The sequence below is a fragment of the Strongylocentrotus purpuratus genome, unplaced genomic scaffold, assembly GCF_000002235.5.
Source record: "Strongylocentrotus purpuratus isolate Spur 01 unplaced genomic scaffold, Spur_5.0 spur5_scaffold_5, whole genome shotgun sequence".
Classification (NCBI taxonomy): Eukaryota; Metazoa; Echinodermata; class Echinoidea; order Camarodonta; family Strongylocentrotidae; genus Strongylocentrotus; species Strongylocentrotus purpuratus.
Window position 1 is genome coordinate 44,607,070 of NW_022145611.1, and position 20,590 is coordinate 44,627,659.

At 40.1% G+C, this 20,590-nt stretch overlaps 1 protein-coding gene across 1 annotated transcript in view; it reads left to right on the top strand.

Annotated features, from left to right (window-relative positions):
• Positions 1-5,857: 5,857 nt before the first annotated feature.
• LOC586005 (sec1 family domain-containing protein 1) overlaps positions 5,858-20,590 on the top strand; it is a 43,916-nt gene continuing 29,183 nt past the window's right edge. The window contains exon 1 of the mRNA XM_785805.5: positions 5,858-5,974. Coding sequence (XP_790898.3) covers positions 5,911-5,974 — 64 coding nt within the window. The 5' untranslated portion in view covers positions 5,858-5,910. The remainder of the gene's footprint in view (positions 5,975-20,590) is intronic.

A 20,590-nucleotide genomic window follows, 5' to 3' on the forward strand; every position in this document is an offset into this window, starting at 1 on the left:
GTTTAGACCTATTTTAGAAGTTCAATTGTTTCCCATGTACCTCTGATATCATTTTTTTTTTAATTCCCAACTGTAAATAAATGTAATGTTTTTTTCTTCACTTTTCTTAAGAACGTATTCACTCTGTTCCTATGCAGATGACTTATTGTGAACGATTTGTTTGATATAATCTGTTTTTCTTTCTAACGCATAGTCCTAAACTTTTGGTTATCCAAGGTTTCCTTATTATAAATCTCTTAGCATTATAACTTGGCACCAGAGGTAAACACTTGCAATATAATCAAGCTGTTAATATAAACCTATCATAAATTTATTTATTTTATATAACTCACCCACAAGTAATTTGATATTCTCACTTGATATTTTTTGACTGAAGGATTGAAAATGTTTTATATTATTACTTTGAAGTTTCACAATTAAACATAGAAAAAATAGGCAGGTGATCAGTAACATCAGTACAAATTGTTCCACTCGCGCATCTGGAAAAGTGTTATTAAAATGTATAAATATATTGTCTATTAATGTTGCAGTATTGACTGTTACGCGACTGAGTTGAAGATGTTATCAAATTTCGGTAGACCAAATGAACAATTTAGATTAAGAAAATTGTATCAGCACTGCGACAAATATATGAGATTTTAAAAGATATAATATGTTAAATTCCCCGGTAATGATCAAATTATGTTTTTCATAAGTCTAAGGTAATGCAAAGCTTTGGGAAATTTCGAAAATTGGATGGATAGTTATTCTTTAAAATAGTAATATATTTGGATGCCCCTGTGGATGTATTATAGGCACTAGAAAATGTAGCCCCTAAAACACTTCTGCTTTCGAGAAATTGAATAATCAGAATTTACCGGTGCTCCCCGATAAATTTCAAATAGCGCCTAAGGCTATTCCATGGTAGCTGCGACTATGAACATCTCAGAATATGCATTCTGATATATAATTTCCAAACGGGAATAGCATATCGGTCGATTTTAATACACAAACATTGTTTTAAAGCTAAAGTAATATCATTCTTGAGAGGGAGCCATCACTTTAGACTCGATTTCAACCGCCGCAACGATCATTGAATGATCGCATTATGCTTACAATATGTTCATTTGAACCAAATTCATGATCCCATACTAAACCTATTATCTATAATTGAATTTCAACTGACGAAAGACAGAAAGAGAAAGTGATAGATTGATTAAAAAATAGAGAATAACATAAGAGAAGGTGATAGAAGAAGAAACAAACACGATAGGAAAGTTTGGAAGATAATATAATAAAAACATTGAATAACGGAGAGAACGTGATAATAGGAAGAAACAAAGACTCACATAAAGAAAGACAGAAAGAGAAAATGATAAATATAGAAAATTCAAAGACAGAAAAGAAGATGAAAGATGGAAAAACAAGGAATAACAGAAGAAAACCGAAAAAGAAAAAGACGGAATGATAGGTAACTCATGACGTGGACGAGGGGGCGCTGGTGTATCTGTGCATACAGATGGTTTTTCTGTTATTACCTACCCATTTTTATAAGCCCCGGTTATAAGCTTTATCAATGAGGCAAAACATTTATGTATGGTGGCCCTGAAGGGACATCGCGAATAGACGAAATCGCGAATTATTCACGACGAAATGGCGACGAAATTCACGATATCGTCAATTTCGTCGTGAATAATTGGCGATAAAATTCACGACGTCGTCAATTTCGTCGTGAATAATTCGCGATTTCGTATATTCGCGATGTGGGCCACCATACTTATGGGCTCGGTTAGTAAACTATACAGATTCATCTTGATTGTGAATTAACACATTTCTCGGCATGTATACACACTTTTCAATAGGAGACACATTATCATTAAACATAATTATTTATATATATTTTCTGTAATTAAATATTCTTCTTCTTCTTCAAAATAATCTGCCTCCTTCGCTGCTGAAGATTCTTGCAGATGTGTGCGAGTGCATATGTGTGGCGACATGGGGATGTCCAGGTGTGCAGGTGAGAGGTGTATATAGTGCCAGTAAAAAAAAATTGCCAGAATTTACTTTCCCCCGGTCTTTAGTTGTCGCTGGAAGGCTTCCACTGATGGAGCCAGGACAACCTCAAGAGGGAGAGCGTTCCACTGTCGAACAGTGCGAGGAAAGAAGGAGTGAATATGTTGCTCTGTTCGTGACTGCATGACACGATAACAGTAAGGACGAGGCGATCTTGTAGTTCTTACGACTGTTGCCGGTTGGATGTAGTGGTGGATGTCAAAGTCAACCAAGGAGTAGTGCATCTTGTACAGTAAGGTGAGACGTTGATGCTCTCTTCTCTTCTGGAGGGAGGTCCATCCAAGTTGACTCAGCATGTCAGAGACGCTAGATGTATGATGATAGCGGTTGAGAACATTATCTCGCTGCTCGTCTCTGGACCATCTCCAACTGGTTTATACATCTGATGGTGTGAGGATCCCAGACAGCACTCCCGTACTCAAGAAGAGGGCGAACGAGAGCCTGGTATGCAGTAGTCTTAAGCCGAGGGGAGTTGACACGCAGGTTCCTTCTAAGAAAGGCTAGGGTGTTGTTTGTCTTCTTGCAAGTGGCAGATACATGCTGTGTCCAGTTGAGGTCAGCAGTGAGAGTAATGCCAAGGTATTTGGCAGCTGACACAGACTCCAAGATTTCTCCATTGAGTGAATAATGATGGAGATACTTGGTCTTCTTCCCAGAGACAGTTAATGACCTGGCATTTCTTTGGATTTAGTGCCATCATCCACTTGCTTGACTACCTACAAAGCTGATCAAGATCCTGCTGTAGCAAGTCTGCATCCTCAGGTGTCTGGATGGTATGGTACAGAACCGTGTCATCGGCGAAGAGTCTGACTTTCGTTGAAAGTTGGTTTAATTGGCAGGTCATTTATGTAGAAAAGGAAGAGGCAGGGTCCGAGTACTGACCCTTGAGGCACACCTGACTGGACCTCTACCGTTGATGACGTATGACCATCCAGAAAAACTTGCTGCTTACGGTTGGAGAGAAAAATGGATATCCAGTCAATGTTGTGGCCTCTCCCACCATAGTATTCCATCTTCTTCAGAAGCCTCTGGTACGTGATGAACCTTGTCGAAGGCTTTACTGAAGTCTGTGATTACTATGTCCGTCTGATTGTCCTCCATGTTGTTCAAGAGGTCGGTGACAAAGCCAGTCAGTTGGAGTTCACACGACTTCTTAGCTTGAAAACCATGTTTAAGTGGGCAGTTGAACCACTCACCCTGAAAATCTGAATTTGCGCGAAGTGCACATCATAAGCGCGATGCGCGAAGTCCCTTTCGCCCGGGGTTCAGGGCCGCTGAAGGGCCCTTGAAGCAATGGGTTTTAAAATTCTCTCTGGTGCAATATCAGCCTTATTTTTAGTGCATTTTGTGACATTTTTTCCAGAATTTACAAGCAATTGAAAAAAAAACAAATGGAAATTGTGGACATAATTATACGGGGAGAATAGCCATGAGGAATTGTGTTTTGTTCTTCGAGATTTAACAATCACTGTGGACAATAGGGAAACCTCAAAGCAAAAAAAAAAAACATTATAAACATTGGTAGGCCATATTATACACCTATATTGTGATTAGATTATCAGGGATTGATTGATTTCATCGTTTGTTTACATGGTCCAAGATCATTCTTTGCAGTTGGGTGTGATGGTCTGGATATTTATTCGTGAGCGGGCGAACCGGGCGAGTAAAAAATGTAAGATTATTTTGTGAAGTCGCAATGCGAAAAATTATATCTTCGAGAGACTTCGCTCTTCGCTGGTAAGCGCTTTTTAAGCATCGTTTTTATTATTATTATTATTGTCTCATAAAGAGAAAACAAATTCTAGTTATGAAAGACTTAAAAGATCTTTAAATAAGAAACAAAAATCCTAATTATGACAGACTTAAAAGATCTTTGAATAAGAAACAAAAATCATAATTACTAAAAATGCGGGGGTATTAATGGCGGGCGTGCTTTGGGTGAAATCGAAGAAAAGAATGCTCTTAGCCGCTTTAAATTAGGAGTATAATTTAATTAGGTGAGAAGAAAAGGGGGAACATCAAAGGAAAAAGGACACTTATTTTTAAAATGTACAAAAACAAGGGGTTTTCAGCCATAACAAGTATTTTTTTTTATTTTTTGGGTTGTTGTTGGGGGGGGGGGGGATATTCCCGCCACCCCCATCCCCGGTTCCTAAGCCATTGTTGTAGATAAAAAAAACTCTGAGGCAGTAAAGAAAGACGTAATTAAGAAGTGGAATTTAGAACACGATGGAATGAGGTTATAGTTAGCAAATTAGTTAGCAAGGCACCGTCCCGGTTCCCCCCCCCCCCCAACTCAGTGTTATTTAGGGTACGCATATGCGTGTTCCCAGCACCACCCCCCCCCCCCCCCCTTTCAGCAAAAGTCCGGTGTGTAAAGTCAATACGGGTAGACCTTTTTCTTTTGTTACGAGCCGGAGAGTTTGGGAACACGCATGGTCAGTGGCGTACGCAGAATTTTTTCAGGGGGGGGGGGGTTTAACATTTTGAAATCGGGCCAAAAATTTCGCAACGACTCAGCCAGCCGCTGAATAAGGTCATCTTTTTTAGGTCATCATTAGGATTTTTTTTTAATAAAAAAAAACAAAAAAAACTCAAAACTCAAAACTCAAAAGGGAGGGGGGGGGGGTTTCCTCACAAACATACACATAAAAAAAACTGAAGGGGGTTTGACCCCCCCCCCCCCCCCCTGCGTACGCGCCTGCGCATGGTATCCCTCCGTTCACGGAGTTGGGGGCGGGGGGCATCGTTGAACAAAACATCAAGGCCCGAATTCACAACAGTGGTACAAAAGGTTTGTATTGTTGTGAATTCGGGCACAAGTATATGGATATAGTAATTAATTCGAGAATATAATACACGAAAGCTCACGCTACATAACATTACCTGGAGCAAACACAAATATAAATGTTACAAAGTTTTCCAAAATATTAAATCATCATTTCAAGATTTCAGCGGGAATTTCCGGAATTTCCGGAAACTTCCTTTCATTCTCTCTTTTTTTTTCCTTATTTCCCTCCATACTCAGTCGGGGGGTAAGAGGACATTTTTTTTTTTTTTTTAGTCTCGAAATTTGAAAATTTAAAATTTTTCTTTGTTGGGGGGGGGGGGGAGGTAAGGTCACCTTTTTTTAGGTCAGCCATGGGTATAATTTTTTTTTTTTGTATAATTTAAAAAAAAAAAAAAAAAAAATCCAAAGGGGGGGGGGGGTGTTTTCACACATAAAAATACCAAAGGGGGGGGGTTCAACCCCAAACCCCCCCCCCCCCCCCCTTGCGTACGCGCCTGTGTCCTGGTCATATGGTAGTTTTAAAAGCCTTCGAATTTAAAAACGCATTTAGTCCATGTGTTTTCTGTAAACGTGAGGATTAGAGCCCCTCCAGTCTATGCTGGTTTGAGCCTCAACTTCAATCTAAAAACAGAAAGACCCAGACATAAACTTTTGGTATATGACATATACGAGTGTTTCAACTTTGAAATGTTGTAGACATTATTTAGTTGTAATGTCATACGACAGTTGTAAAAGCCTTTGATTTTAAAAGCGCATTTATTCGGATACGCCCTCCGATATGTCGGTTTGAACTTCAACTTCAAGCTGAAAGAGTAAGGCCAAGACAAAAAAATTGGCATGCAACATGTTTTACAGTAAAGAGCAGGTTGTAATCTTTAAAACAATGTTGGCCATTTTCTAATTCCAAAGTCGTTCGATAGCTTTAAGGACATTCAAGTCCATAGTCTCGTGCAAATTTTTCAATTTCCTAATGGATTGGACGTTTTGGAGACAGTATAATCCCCATTATTAGTGGCTAGCTTCCTGCTGATTGGTCGCCACTTTGCACTGAAGCCATCAAGGAGATGCACGGAGAGATTGTGTCGATTTCTGATAACATGGCAGTGTCAATAAGAGAAAAACAGATTGGTAAATTAATATTATTAAATTCACAATAAAAATGTTGATTTTAAGTTCTGCATTCATACTCTTTGTGTGAATATTATGATTCATGTGGTGCCAAGAAATAGGATCAATCTTGGCTGACTAGATCTAGACTCTATTTGTAGGCTAGACATCCTTGTCCCATGTGATATTATTCGTGTCGGTTGTGACGTGGCTGTTTCTGTCGACGACGGACTAAACAGTAATTTAGGATCTAAAGTTAGGCCTACATACTTATAGGCAAGCCATCGAAGTCAAAGTAGATCTACATATTTCTGTTTTAATTTTTTAAAATAATAATATGTAATGTAATTTTGCATCCAAAGTGAAAGTGGATAGAGTCTAGATCTAACGTTAGATCTAACAGATTAGAGTAAAGGCATGAAAGGAGTGTTGTAAAATTGCCTTTTGTAAGCCAAATTATTGTACCCTATTTCGCGGACGCGTAAGTTCATACATGTCTTGGATGCGCTTACGCGTCCGTCCGTCGCCAACCTCTCAAAGACGGGCCTATAAGAGTCCCGGACACGGGCCGTCACCTATTTCTGGATTCTGATGAGCTGTTGACACACACACTTACTCCAGGATCGCTTAGTTTCCCGAATCATGGACTCCCGGTTCACCTCAAGACCTGGGAGTTAGCATGTAGCTGCGAACCTGCAGCTATGCTGAGCTTCGCTGAAGTACAAGTAGAGATAATATAAGGTTAGTTTAGTGTTCAGTCGGTGTCTTGTCTTTCCTTCTCCATTTCATACATTTCACCGCATCGTAAGTAAAAGTACGGTGGTAACTCCGCCATCATTCATCTGTTATCATTCTACTCACCACCCGTTTTTACTTCATTGGCGCTGCGACTTTCATTCGAGCCTGCGCTTGGCTATATTTTTCCGTTCTATTGTATTTGTATTTTTCGTGTGTGTGTTTCATTGCTGTGCAGTGATTCGTGATTTTACGGAATTTTCCGTCGCACGTGTCACATTTTTGAAGCGTGGGCAGCCATCTTGTTCTGAATACATTTTTGGTTCGCCGTGTGTAGCGTGTGCATTGTGTTTACGTTTTCGTGGGAGCTCTTTCGAGTGTTCGCGCTAGCCTGGTATTACCAGGCGTGTGGTGTGTTTTGGATTTATTTTACTGTTGCGTGTGCCTTGCTTTATTTTCCATTCTTATAACTCGGCATAGATTTATTCTACGCCGGTTATTTTTGTCTGGCATTTCACATATATTGTTCTAGTTTGTTGGATGCTGTCACTTTCGTGTCAGTATCAAATTGCACTTGCATTTCTGTCTCTTTCGAGTCCTCTCCTTTTCGTTGAAAGAAAAGTTGAGAAGGGGACAGAGTAGTTAAGAATTTCTGTCTCTTTCGAGTCCTCTCCTTTTCGTTGAAAGAAAAGTAGAGAAGGGGACAGAGTAGTTAAGAATAAATTTTAACTAGATAAATTAAATTAAGTTAATGCAAGTGATTGCACTTACTTGCATTTTTCTGTCTCTTTCGGTTCCTCTCCTTTTCGTTGAAAGAAAAGTTGAGAAGGGGACAGAGTAGTTAAGAATAAATTTTAACTAGATAAATTAAATTAAATTAATGCAAGTGATTGCACTTACTTGCATTTTCCTGTCTCTTTCGAGTCTTCTACTTTTCGCTGTAGAAAAGTAGGGAAGGGGACAGAGTATACTTAAGAATAAGTAACTAATTATTTTTTATTGAAATTAAAAATAATTAAGGTAGTTAAGACTTGGACTAAATTAATTAACTAATAAATGTGCATGTGTGTAGTTTTGCTGCATATGTGTACGTGTCATCGTAGGGAGTATTAATTTAATTTATTGAAATAAGCTTGGTTCCAATTTGGGATTTTATAAAGATCTGGAATTTGATCACTCTTTTTGAATTTCTTAACAAGGAGTTGTTAATTTCCTAACCTTGTAGTACCATAGTGGGGTTTACCAGCATTTTGGAGCAGGTTTTCTCGACTAGGTCTACACTACAGTAGTTTCGAGCTTGAGTAATTTGAATTTATTCAAATCTCTTAGCTCAATTACGGTTGGGGATTATTATATTAAAAGATTAGTCAGATTTCATTTTATATTTTTGAATTGATAATTCTCTAACTGTGTATTACCATAGTCTTGGTCGTCTGCACTTTGTGAGCAGGTTTTCTCGACTCGGTCTACAGTAGTTGGCGCTTGAGTGATTTGAATTTATTCAAATCTCTTAGCTCAATTACGGTTGGGAATTATTATTTAAGGATTAGTCAGATTTCTTTTTATATTTTTGCATTGCTAATTCTCTAGCCTTGTAGTACCCGAGTCGTGTTCACCAAGACTTTTGAGCAGGTTTTCTCGACTCGGTCTACAGTAGTTAGAGCGCGAGTGATTTGAACTTAGGTCAATCTCTTGGCTCAAGGGTTGGGAGTTTATAATTGAAGGACTTTTCGGATTTCATTTTGGATTCCGACTCCGACTCTTGCATTGCAAAAATAGAGCTTTGTTAGCTAGATTTCTCACAATTAAAAGTAACAGACTTTAAAGTAACTGATTTAAAAATAAGTAACTGAATTCAAAGTAACTGAATTCAAGGAAACTAAACTCAAGGAAACTAAACTCAAGGAAACTAAACTCAAGGAAACTAAACTCAAGAAAACTGAATTCAAGAAAATTGAATTCAAGAAATATTTATTCAAGAAAATTGAATTCAAGGAAACTGAATTCAAGGAAACTGAATTCAGAGTAACTGAGTTCAAAGTAACTTGATTCCTAGAAACTGGATTCCGATTGGCTGGACTCCGATTAGTTGGACTCTGATTAGTTGGATTCCGAGTAGTTGAATTTAAAGTTGTTAGTTGAATTCAAAGTTGTTAGTTGAATTCAAAGTTGTTAGTTGAATTCAAAGTTGTTAGTTGAATTCAAAGTTAAGTTGAATTCAAGGTTAGTTGAATTCATGGTTAGTTCAATTCAAAGTTAGTTCAATTCAGAGTTGGTTCAATTCAAAGTTGGTTTAATTCAAAGTTGGTTCAATTCAGAGTTGGTTGAATTCAGGTTTGGGTTAATTCAAAGTTGGTTGAATTCAAAGTATATAGTTGAATTCAGAGTACATTTAGAGTAGTTGAATTTTGAATTCGAATGTCTGTATTAGTCGTTTCCAAAGCTCCATCCGAACAAGATGTTGAGCGATTGGTGGAAGCGAAATATAAGGCAGTAATAGAGGCTCTCCAGACCACTCTTCGGAATCAAGGTCAGCAGCGTGTTGCAGCGGAAGCTCCTCCTCCTATGGAGAGGCTTCCAGCTCGACAGAGTTCGCCGCAGTATACCAGATACCAAGATTATCGGCATACTGCCTATCAACGCGATGGTTTTCCTTCTCCACCACATGTGCACCGATCTCAGGATAACCATAGTTCCCACTTATTTCGTGGGGATGGTAACCGTGAGAGGGGCCACAAGTCTGTTTCCTGGCCCAAGTCCATGGTTTTCGATGGCCGCGGGAGTTGGCAAGCGTTCATCGCTAAGTTCAACCTTGACGCTGAGGCGTTTGGATGGACTTTGAGCCAACGAAGGAATCAACTTTGCTGGTGCTTGGGTGGAAGTGCAAGCGAGTATGTCTCATTGCTCGTTAAGCATGAACCTCATCTTGGGTTTGCGGACTTAGTCCGGAAACTGGAGAAGCGGTTTGCATCAAGGGACGAAGTTGCACAATTGCAATTTAATTACGCGAGGCAGCAACCTGAGGAATACCATGTAGATTGGGCGAACCGCCTTATGACATTGGCTGCTCATGCCTTTGCAGGTTTACCGGACCACCATGTTGAAAAACAGGTCGTCCATAGATTTTGCCGAGGATGTTTTGATAGAGAGGCTGGGCACTATGCTATTTATTATTGCCCTAGATCTTTGGATGAAGCCATCGACTTAGTGAGATGGTTTCAGCATACCCATAAGGCAATTCATGACAAATCGCGGAAGGATGTCAGACAAACGTCTGTAGAGGTATCTGCGGAGGAGCCAAGGATTAGCCGTACAGCTACACCTGATCCTCCACAACAACAACCACAACCCTCCCGATTGGACAGGAATGAAGTTTCGAATCTGGAGAAGAAGGTGGATCAGATCCATGGTTCTGTTTCTTCGATGGAGACTCAAGTGAAGAGTTCATATTCTTCAATTGGATCTCAAATGAAGAACCTTCAATCCACTGTCCAGGGACTCGTTGTTGTGCAGAACTGTTCTCGAGTCGAGTCTGGCTTGCCTGAACCTGATTTCGGTCAGTCCGGATTGGATTTGCCTGGACCAAAGTTAGGTCCGCCGGGATTGGACTTACCTGAACCTGATTTCGGTCAGTCCGGATTGGATTTGCCTGGACCAAATTTAGGTCCGTTGGGATTGGACTTGCCTGAACCTCATTTCGGTCAGTCCGGATTTGACTTACCTGAACCAGATTTGGGACCGTCAAGAATGGATTTGCTTGCGCCTGATTTAGGTCAGTCCGTGAGAGTGGACCTGACTGAAGTGCTTTTAGGTCAGTCAAGATTAGACTTACCTCAACTGGATTTAGGTCAGTTGACTGGATTAGAATTACCTGAACTGAATTTCGGTCAGTCAACAAGAGTAGACTTACCTGAACTAGATTTTGGTCAGTCAACAATAGTAGACTTACCTGAGCTGGACTTGGACTTACCTGAATTGAATGTCGGTCAGTCCGCAAGTCTCGAGTCTGAACTTCTTTCCGGAGAAGACCCATTGGACCCATTGGATGAGGAGGTTAATCCGAAACCTGGGTCGTCTCAATTAGTTATGAGTAAGTCAACTCTTCTAGACAAGGGGTGTAGTCAGGATACTGATCTGCAACCCGAGTGTCCTGAATGTTCTTGGCTTCTCCCGCCTTGGCCTCCTCCTGTTGACGAATCAATTGATGTTGATGTACCTGAATGTTCCTGGCTTCTCCTGCCATGGCCCCCTCCTTCTGTTGATGAATCAACGGATGTCGATGTGCCTGAACGTCCCTGGGTTCTCCCACCATGGCCACCTCCTCCTGTTGATGAATCAACGGATGTCGATGTGCCTGAATGTCCCTGGTTTCTCCCACCATGGCCACCTCCATTTGATGAATCAACGGATGTGGTTGTGCCTATTGCACAGGAGTGCCAGCGGAAGTGATAGTGTACAAATTAGGTAGCACTTTGATTTTCAGTTGCTCTTGGGATTGCTGGTCATGGAGAAAGCTGTCATCATCAAGGTACCTCTCTTTCAATTTCTAGTTTGTATGGGTTTTGTACCTCTCTCAATTTCTTGTTTGTATGGGTTTTGTACCTCTCTCAATTTCTTGTTTGTATAGGTTTTGGTGTAATGCTTCCATTACCTGTTCATAGGTAATGAAGTTGGTTCTCAGGGGACTAACTTGGGGCATTGCACTTGCCTTTCTGGGACTCCGCATTGGAAGCAGCTTCTTTTCTCATGTGAGAAAACCGGCATCTGTAACCATAACTACACCATCCAGACCTTGCATAGAATTTGCAAATCTGTTTTGGTTGGGGTGATGCTTAGTCTCCTGTGCCAGATACCGGCGTCTTACCATCAGGCTTGGCTGTAGATCCCTGTTCCCTGCTGTGTCCCTCAGGCCGAGCTGGGTGAAGGAATCTACAATTTCGTCCATAGCTGCACCTACGAGATCGGGCAAAGTAAAAGCAAACCTTCTCTTGGGCTTGTTTGCTTTGATCTTTTGCTGCTGATAATTCTGGCTTGCTTTCACCGCTTGTTGTTTCTTCTTCGCAGTTCTGCTGTCCATCAACGGATAGAGCAGAGAGCAGAGTTTTCTACTACTGCTCCATCTTGGCTATTTCTTTCCGCTGATGAAATGGAATCCGTTGCCTTCGTTGCAGACGAATCGGCTGCTGTAATATCAACAGAAGAGCTATTGGGATTTTCTGCATGATCTGCCCCTGTTCTGACATTGCCTATAGTAGTCGTAGATTATGTAGTTCTGTTAGCCAAGAAGTCAGATTCAGTCTCGGAACCCAGGTCAGGTCATGTTTATAAAAACTTAAGTTAGATAATCCCGGAGATTATGATTATAATTTGAGTCATATCAGAAGAAGATCTTGGAAATAAATTCTTATGGAATGACTAAAGAGTTATTTTTTGTTAAGGGTGACCTGATTTGGAAGAGAGACCAAGAAGATGGCCCAATAAAGTGATTCCTTGTTTATTACAACGGGAAGTGATCCGGTTGATTATGATGTCCCTTCGACCGGTCATGCTGGTGTTAACCCTACCGGGAGTATAATCAGGTCCGGGTATTTCGGGTATGGCATGTCGAGGGATATTAGGGCGTGTGCTCCATGCAAACAGTATAACAAATCTGTTAGATATGGAAAATGCTCCCTGATTGATTATTCTCGACCTGGTCATGCACAGACAACCGTGCTCTTCCGCAGAAGGTAATTCAAGGAAAGGAATTATATTGTTTTTGTAATGGCTAAGGCTATATCGATTAGTATTGTTCCAGCATCGGTTCCCCAGCCTGAGCTTTGGCTAGACCGGGGTCGACCTGAGGTGGAACTTAGCAATGGATAGGCTTCTAGTCCATATGGTATTTCATTCCTGTTAAAGCAATCCAGGTGTCCTTGAATTATGTTGGCAGGATTTTCTGTTGTTATACAGGATTATCCGTTGTATAAATACAGGATTCTCCGTGGTTATATAAATACAGGATTATCCGTTGTATAAATACAGGATTCACTGTTGTATAAATACAGGATTTTTCAAATACTCAGTTGTTCTGGAATGTGCATTAGACTCGGTCACTGTACGGTTACCTTGAGTTTAGTGTACTTGCAAAATCATGGATTGTATTAACGGACTGTAACTCTTTATATATTCTGTAACTCTTTATATATTCTGTAACTCTTTATATATTCTGTAACTCAGTGTCCCCCGGTTTGTTATGCTCTAATAGGAGAGTTTTTGAGATTTTGCAATATCTGAGATATATGCTACAATCTAATTAACCGGGAGGAATGTTGTAAAATTGCCTTTTGTAAGCCAAATTATTGTACCCTATTTCGCGGACGCGTAAGTTCATACATGTCTTGGATGCGCTTACGCGTCCGTCCGTCGCCAACCTCTCAAAGACGGGCCTATAAGAGTCCCGGACACGGGCCGTCACCTCATTCTGGAATCTGCTGAGCTGTGACACACACCCTTACTCCAGGATCGCTTAGTTTCCCGAATCATGGACTCCCGGCTCACCTCAAGACCCGGGAGTTAGCATGTTAGCTGAGCATCTTCAGCTATGCTGAGCTTAGCTGAAGTACAAGTAGAGATAATATAAGGTTAGTTTAGTGTTCAGTCGGTGTCTTGTCTTTCCTTCTCCATTTCATACATTTCACCGCATCGTAAGTAAAAGTACGGTGGTAACTCCGCCATCATTCATCTGTTATCATTCTACTCACCACCCGTTTTTACTTCAGGAGCTAGACCGAAAGCTTCAGTCTCTATAATCGTCGGTTGTTCCACTGAGACTACGTCTGGCTCCACTAGACCTCCGGTTATAGAGACTGAACGACTGCCTATGCCGGCCTGTGTTGAACTTATTCCGCTAGATTTTAGCCGCTAGGCCCCTCCCACAAACTTGCCACGGCCGTATTGTTATGCCCCCAAAATCCCCCAAAATGTCATTTTACCTCGTTCATTTCCAATTTTAAATTAGGCCTAGGCTATAATACATCGGTTCCACTTACTAACTTTATTGATATAATCCGTTTAATGGTCCCTTTTAAGGAAATTATGGGTCAAAATCGACATCCATGTTGAAAATCTTGCAAGCCGTGTTAAACTCTCGCTGCCGTCAATCTCATCCCTTCTAGTCTACGCCGAAGGCAAAATGATTATGAAGGAAAAACTGCGCCATCTACACGTTCGTAATGGCGTTATCACAGCAGATATCCCACGCCGGAGCTCCACGGAGCTCGCCAGGCCGAAAACTAGTACTGTGGTGATCGGATATTGGAATCTGAATTAGACAGAGATATCGTGTGTGCGTTGCGGTGTGCGGCTGCATTGATTTAATACATGCGATGAGATACTTTTGAGCTTGCGACTAGCACAAAATCGGGCTCTAAATCTGAAAAATACTTGAAATAAAGCTCATTTTATGGTACCCATATTTCTTACAGACACGCGTAAGATACTCAATTTTTCAGATTCGGGTAGCGGGACCGCCGATTACATCGCTAAAATGTGATATTTTAGGATATATTTTTCATTGCAAATGTGGTTCTTCAGTGACACTGGCATGGTATGGTATGTGTGGGATATGTGTTATGCTATTATGCGATGTAAAGAGTGAAAAATACTTGTTGCATCTCATTCATGTCGGTCCGAACCGAACCATTCCTGCCTTCCCCACAGTACCCCATAGTACCCCATAGTAGGGAGGCCAATGCCCAAATCTAACTTTTTAATTACTAATTTGTTTATAATAAAATAAAGATTAAAAGAAAGCATTTTCTTTCACTAAGACAACTCACCCATCTGCCGACTCCATAAGTTCCATAAAATAGGAGATATCCAGCTCTTTTGTAGCCATTTCCTTCTACGCCTATCCGTACGTAAGAGCCTTGAAACAATTATATTTCATGTCGCAAAATTACGTTCATAATTAGACAGGACAAAGTTCATGATGAAGTTTAAAACTTCGCGCGAAAGTACAATCACTCAACAGCGGCTAGCCTTGAATCGGTCGCACACGTACACACCGACACAGGCAAGCCCCGATCCAGGCTGAAATCCAGCCATCAACGTGCGAACGATTACATCTTCTACTAGTACCAGCTGAAGGCGATGGTTGAAAAATGAAGAAGAGATATCAAAATTGGCAGGAAAGAAATATATATAATTCATTGATATTTACCTTAGATGTGTATTCCAAATTTTCCAATAACTTGATTTCCTCATGAGTATTCCTTATGATTTCAGTCGGAGATCTACTGTACAATCAACAAGAACGACCTCCAAAATCAGCACAACACATTATTTAATCCCTGGAATGATACTATGCATGCACCTCGCATGTACGTACCTAGTTAGCTAGCTACCTGGATATCTCTCTCTCTCTCTCTCTCTCTCCTTCTTCTTCTTCGGCTATACGTGACAACACATCATCCAATCATGTCTTTTCAACCGAACTTCTCAATTGGAGTATAGACTGCTCACGTAGACATTTTTTACTGAAATATCTTTTTTTAACATTTCTCATGCTTGATTTACTGCACGAGCTCGACACTCGAGTCTATAGTGCTGTGAGAATAAGGTACTGTGTGTGAGACTACGAAAGATTTGTCTGGCGCGCGATATGACCGGAGCTCATACATATTCATATTATGATGTCGCAAGACTTCCATATTTGGCTAGAACAATGACAGCACTGTTCACAGTTTTTCTTCTCATTTTGAGATGGCTGTAACTATTGGGCTCAAACCAACGCAAGATTGACATAAACATCGTACTCTATCTACCTTTGAATGTTCAGTTTGTAAAAATCTGTATTTAAAAAGATATAATCTTTTTTCTTTATATTTTCTAGTTGTTAGAAGTGACAATTGTGAACATCTGAAATGTTGATCTCTATCAAAAGTTCTTTACTCAAAACGGATCCCATATTTTTAGGGTCTACCTTCTGCCAATGAGAAGGTTTTTAGTGAGCAAACCTCTACGCCCTCTAGGATTTTCTTAGTCGGTTGTGCGCGCCCGTCAATGTCTTCTGCTAGCCCAATTATTGTATTCAAATACGTTAAAATCTACAAGATCGTCAACAAATGGTGAAAGACTGTTACAGATCCGTGATTATAGGTATGTTGTGAAATGTATAATTGTATTTTCTTTTCTTATTTTAATCAATTTTTATTTTTACATAATTTTTTTCCCTCTGCTAATTTTTTGAAGTGGGCGACGAGCGCACAAATCGTAGGTGTAGAAGCCTTACGCCCGGGCATTGGCCTCCCTACCCATAGCCATAGGACATACTTAAGTCTATGTATAGAGGCTGTCAGAGGAGCCAGATATTATCTCAGCGGAACAACCGTCAATATAAGAGACTGAAACTTTCGGTCTTTTCACTTAATATCTATAAATCCAATTTTGTCTAAATTTGGTCATCAAGAAAAGATCAATTTGACCCAGAACTCAGAAGAGCTCCTTTGTTTTTCCATGTTCGTCAACAGCTGTACATTGCCACTAAACATGCGTCCCATTATGGATGTTCATTCTAATGTCAACGAAAGGCAAATACCTTTTTAATTTTAAATATATGCCTACTTCCAAGGTAGACCTATATGTCCTATCTCTCTGAAACATTAGCAGTGTCCAACTCCTTGCAATGGTATTCAAATTATGCACAGATGCAAGGCCAAGGAAACCTGTTTAGAGTAAGACCGCCAAACTTTGGACACTTAAGACAAAACGGGGGAAAACATTAAATTCTTGTTTAAAGTGCGCATTCATCGGAGGATTGGAAACCGGATCAAAAATCGACGACGGGGGTTAGTTTGACTGCGTTGATTTCATGAAAAAAGCATTATTTACTCGTTTTGGGTAGATTTAAGTTAGGTAGAACTATCAGAAAGGTGTTTTTCACAACACTCACACAATAGTTTGGTGCTAAAATCTTACGAAAGCGCTATTTTTTCGTAGTCAAAATGACACTCAATGTTGCCTGTCAGAAGCTTGGAAGAGCGCCATCTTCCGGTAGGGGAACTTGTATAGTACCCCTAGGTCCGTGGTAACAGCCGCCATTAGAAATTTTCGTGATAGAGTGAAAAAGTATCTCATAAGCTCCCATAATTTTGGCGGAAACCACCTGAAATATGCCAAGGATTTGTTTGTAATCGATATATTGGAGGCTCTACACCTTGACTCCCCTGTTAAGTGCAGCCAAAAAAATACACGGGGGCGGAGGGCGGATTCGCCCCGGAAACACATACATTTTCGCAGTTGTTTTGGTTGATCAATATTAGCTGAACCTAGACCCCTAAACATCGCTAACTGAACTACAATCAATTTCCATCACGAATTCACGATTGCCGCAATTTTATAAAGTTTCCATAAATAGAGGTATGAAATTAAAGCCTATTTTGTTATTATTCTCGCCATGTTTTCGTAATTTTAATAGTTATTTCTTCAAAGTAAAGAAAATCAGACAAAATCACCATGACTGACACGCATACAATACAGTGCATTGCCGCTGTGCGGTGTGTGTGAGTTGAGCTGAGCTGAGCTGAGCTAGCTCGCTAGTAGGGTAGAGTGCCCAGTATTCAGTCACTTAAGGGGAAATCACTAATATTTTGAATTCTTACCTCTTTTATTTGGCAATCTACCCATCAAAAGAAAAGAAATTTATTCCTCTAACAGGATTTTATAGTCACTTAAAATATAGAATAATGATAAGCAAAATACTTCCGAAAGAAGACGGAGCATTTTTCTGCCCAGAATTCGGTCGCGCCGATTAGAATTCGGTCACGCGATTTGTGCGTGGTATCTCCGTTGCCAAAGAGCGGAAGCGTATTTGCGCACTATTTTCACACAATTGTGCGATAAAGCACTGAATGTCAATGCGTTGACCGAATACCGGCCGAGCGATACCGCATGGCAAGGGTATCGTATAAATACCTCTCGCACATCGGCAAATGCGTCATTTGCAAATTCACTGCGATGGAGTGAACACGGAAGTGATTCTCTTCACACACATACTAAATTCATTGCGACAGCACACGCAGTTGTTTCGCAATAGACTTCTACATATGGCTATGCGCGTTAGCGCATGTGCTAAGAGAACGCAGAAGTGCAGAAAGTCTTGCGACACTGACCAATTTTGAGCTAAGTTGGAGATCTTTCCGGGGCCCTAAATCTGATTTAATTTTGAGAGTTAAGAAAAGTTGTTCAGCTGCTTGATTTGTGCAAGTTACGTGGCTCGCAAATTATTTTAAAAATTGTTACAGCTGTCGAAACGGCTGTCTGACCGAATACTGGGAATTGACCAAATACTGGGCGCGCTACCCTAACTCCGGGAAGCTCCAACACCGGCGGCGCCCCTGCGGCCCCAGTGTTGCAGTTTCCCGGATTTAGCTCGCTAGCTGAGCTCGAGTCGTAGAGATTTGACAGTTTGAAATTGTTATCTTTTGGTTTACATCAGTATTGCCGCGATTTCAATATAGTTTCGCGAATAGATGTACAAAACCTGAGCTTAGAATTAGTAAAATTATTACTAATGTCTACGTTTTTAAACGACTGTCTGATTTTCTTGTGAAAATTTAATTTTGAAAAATGATGATCGAAATTCATGGCCAGAAATAATCACAATCTGGGGTCTATTATGTTACAGTTCTTGCATCAAATCAATGCATGAAAACTTAGTTATTGAACTAGAAAAAGGGGTTTCTTTTTTAATAGGCAATTATGAAGCAGGAAGCCCGAAACCTTAGCCTACTAAACAAATCTCAACAAACTGTAGGCCTATCCTTTTATGAATTAATGAAAAACTAGCCCCAGAAAAAAGAGCCCCCAAAATGGAAAAAGAGCCCCCAAAAGTTGAAAAAGTAGCCCCTGAAAATTTCCCAAAAATTTGAAATGGAGCCCCCGAAATGAAAAACTTATTTTTTTGCCTGGTTAAGTGACTGTAAAAATCTAGGTAACCTGAAATCTGTCTCTGAATTCGAAAATTTTTGAGAGTTTTGCAGACGGCAACCTGCCCTAACTTTCTGTACTAACGATATAGGCTAGTAGTAGTATCAAATGCATGCAAGTTACCCGCCTCAGCTAGGCTCATATTTTGCGTTCGAGTCGTTGAAGTAATTTTTGTCCGAAGCTTGGCAACGTCCAAAGTTTGGCGGTCTTACTCTACTTTCTAAATTCTCGACTTCTCTGTCGGACATTGACACCTTTTTTTCTTTGGTAATACCAATAACATACATAAAATGAGCTGTAAGAGGTATGGTGGTATGACCATAGCTAACGTGTGACCTAAGTTCGCTATCTCAAAAAATCTGTAAGGTTTCGAAAATCTGATATCACTAATGGAAAGAGGAGCATACATGTGTGGTGTCTGACCGTGCACTCTGTTTTATGTGCTAAAACCCTTCATATAGAAATTGCATGCATCCCTATGCAGTCTATGTGCATTGCGTGCTCATGCAAAATTGGTCTATGTTTTTATGCCTCCGCCACCGAAGGTGGTGCCGGAGGCATCATGTTTTCGGGTTGTCCGTCCGTACGTCCGTCCGTACGTCCGTCCCGTTTGACCGTTATCACAATATCTCAAGAACCATTTAAGATTTAAACTTAAGACTCGGGAATAGTATTTATCACCATAGGAAGACGATCTGATTAGATTTTGGAGTACGTAGGTCAAAGGTCACAGGTCACAGAGGTCAACTTATGAAATTCCTTGTATTGAGTTTGTTAGCGCGATATCTCAAGAACCATTTGAGATTTAAACTTCAAACTTAAGGATAGTATGTATCACCATAGGAAGACGATCTGATTAGATTTTGGAGCACGTATGTCAAAGGTCAAGGGTCACAGAGGTCAACTTATGAAATTCCATACATTGAGATTGTTATCATGATATCTCAAGAACCATTGGAGATTTAAACTTCAAACTTAGTGATAGTGTGTATCACTATAGGAAAACAATCTGAGTACATTTTGGAGCACGTAGGTCAAAGGTCAAGGGTCATAGAGGTCAACTTATGAAATTCCATACATTGAGATTGTTATCATAATATCTCAAGAACCACTGGAGATTTAAACTTCAAACTTAATAATAGTGTGTATCACCATAGGAAGACAATCTGATTAGATTTTGGAGCACGTAGGTCAAAGGTCAAGGGTCACAGAGGTCAACTTATGAAATTCCATACATTGAGATCGTTATCGCGATATCTCAAGAACCACTGGAGAATTTTCACTTCAAACTTAATGATAGTATGTATCACCATATCATAATATCTCAAGAACCACTGGAGATTTAAACTTCAAACTTAATGATAGTGTGTATCACCATAGGAAGACAATCTGATTAGATTTTGGAGCACGTAGGTCAAAGGTCAAGGGTCACAGAGGTCAACTTATGAAATTCCATACATTGAGATTGTTATCATGATATCTCAAGAACCACTGGAGATTTAAACTCCAAACTTGTTTAAATTGCTCTATGGCGGAGGCATCATTTTCGACTGCGCGCAGTCAAAATTCCATCTAGTTATTACTGAATTGAGATTCAAACCTTTATTCCTTGTGATCCTGAAGGCGATATGAGGTGCCATATGAAAGGAGGGTGTCGGAACGATTTTCTAATGTTCCCTTTAGGATAATTTTTGTTACCCTTTTGGGTGGATAATTAAAAAAATCAATTACTCAGACAAACACATTTCAAATTTCAAGGCTCACAGATATTTCTATCAAAAGATCCAGCCTCGCAAAATTTAGGGAATATTCATCCAATTTTTGTCCAGAATTGACAAAAAATATGTACACACAGAGTTATAAATTTTGCTATCTTAGACCTCTCTGCATGGTCACTGTAACAGGTGGTTATCTCATCAATTCAGCTCTCAA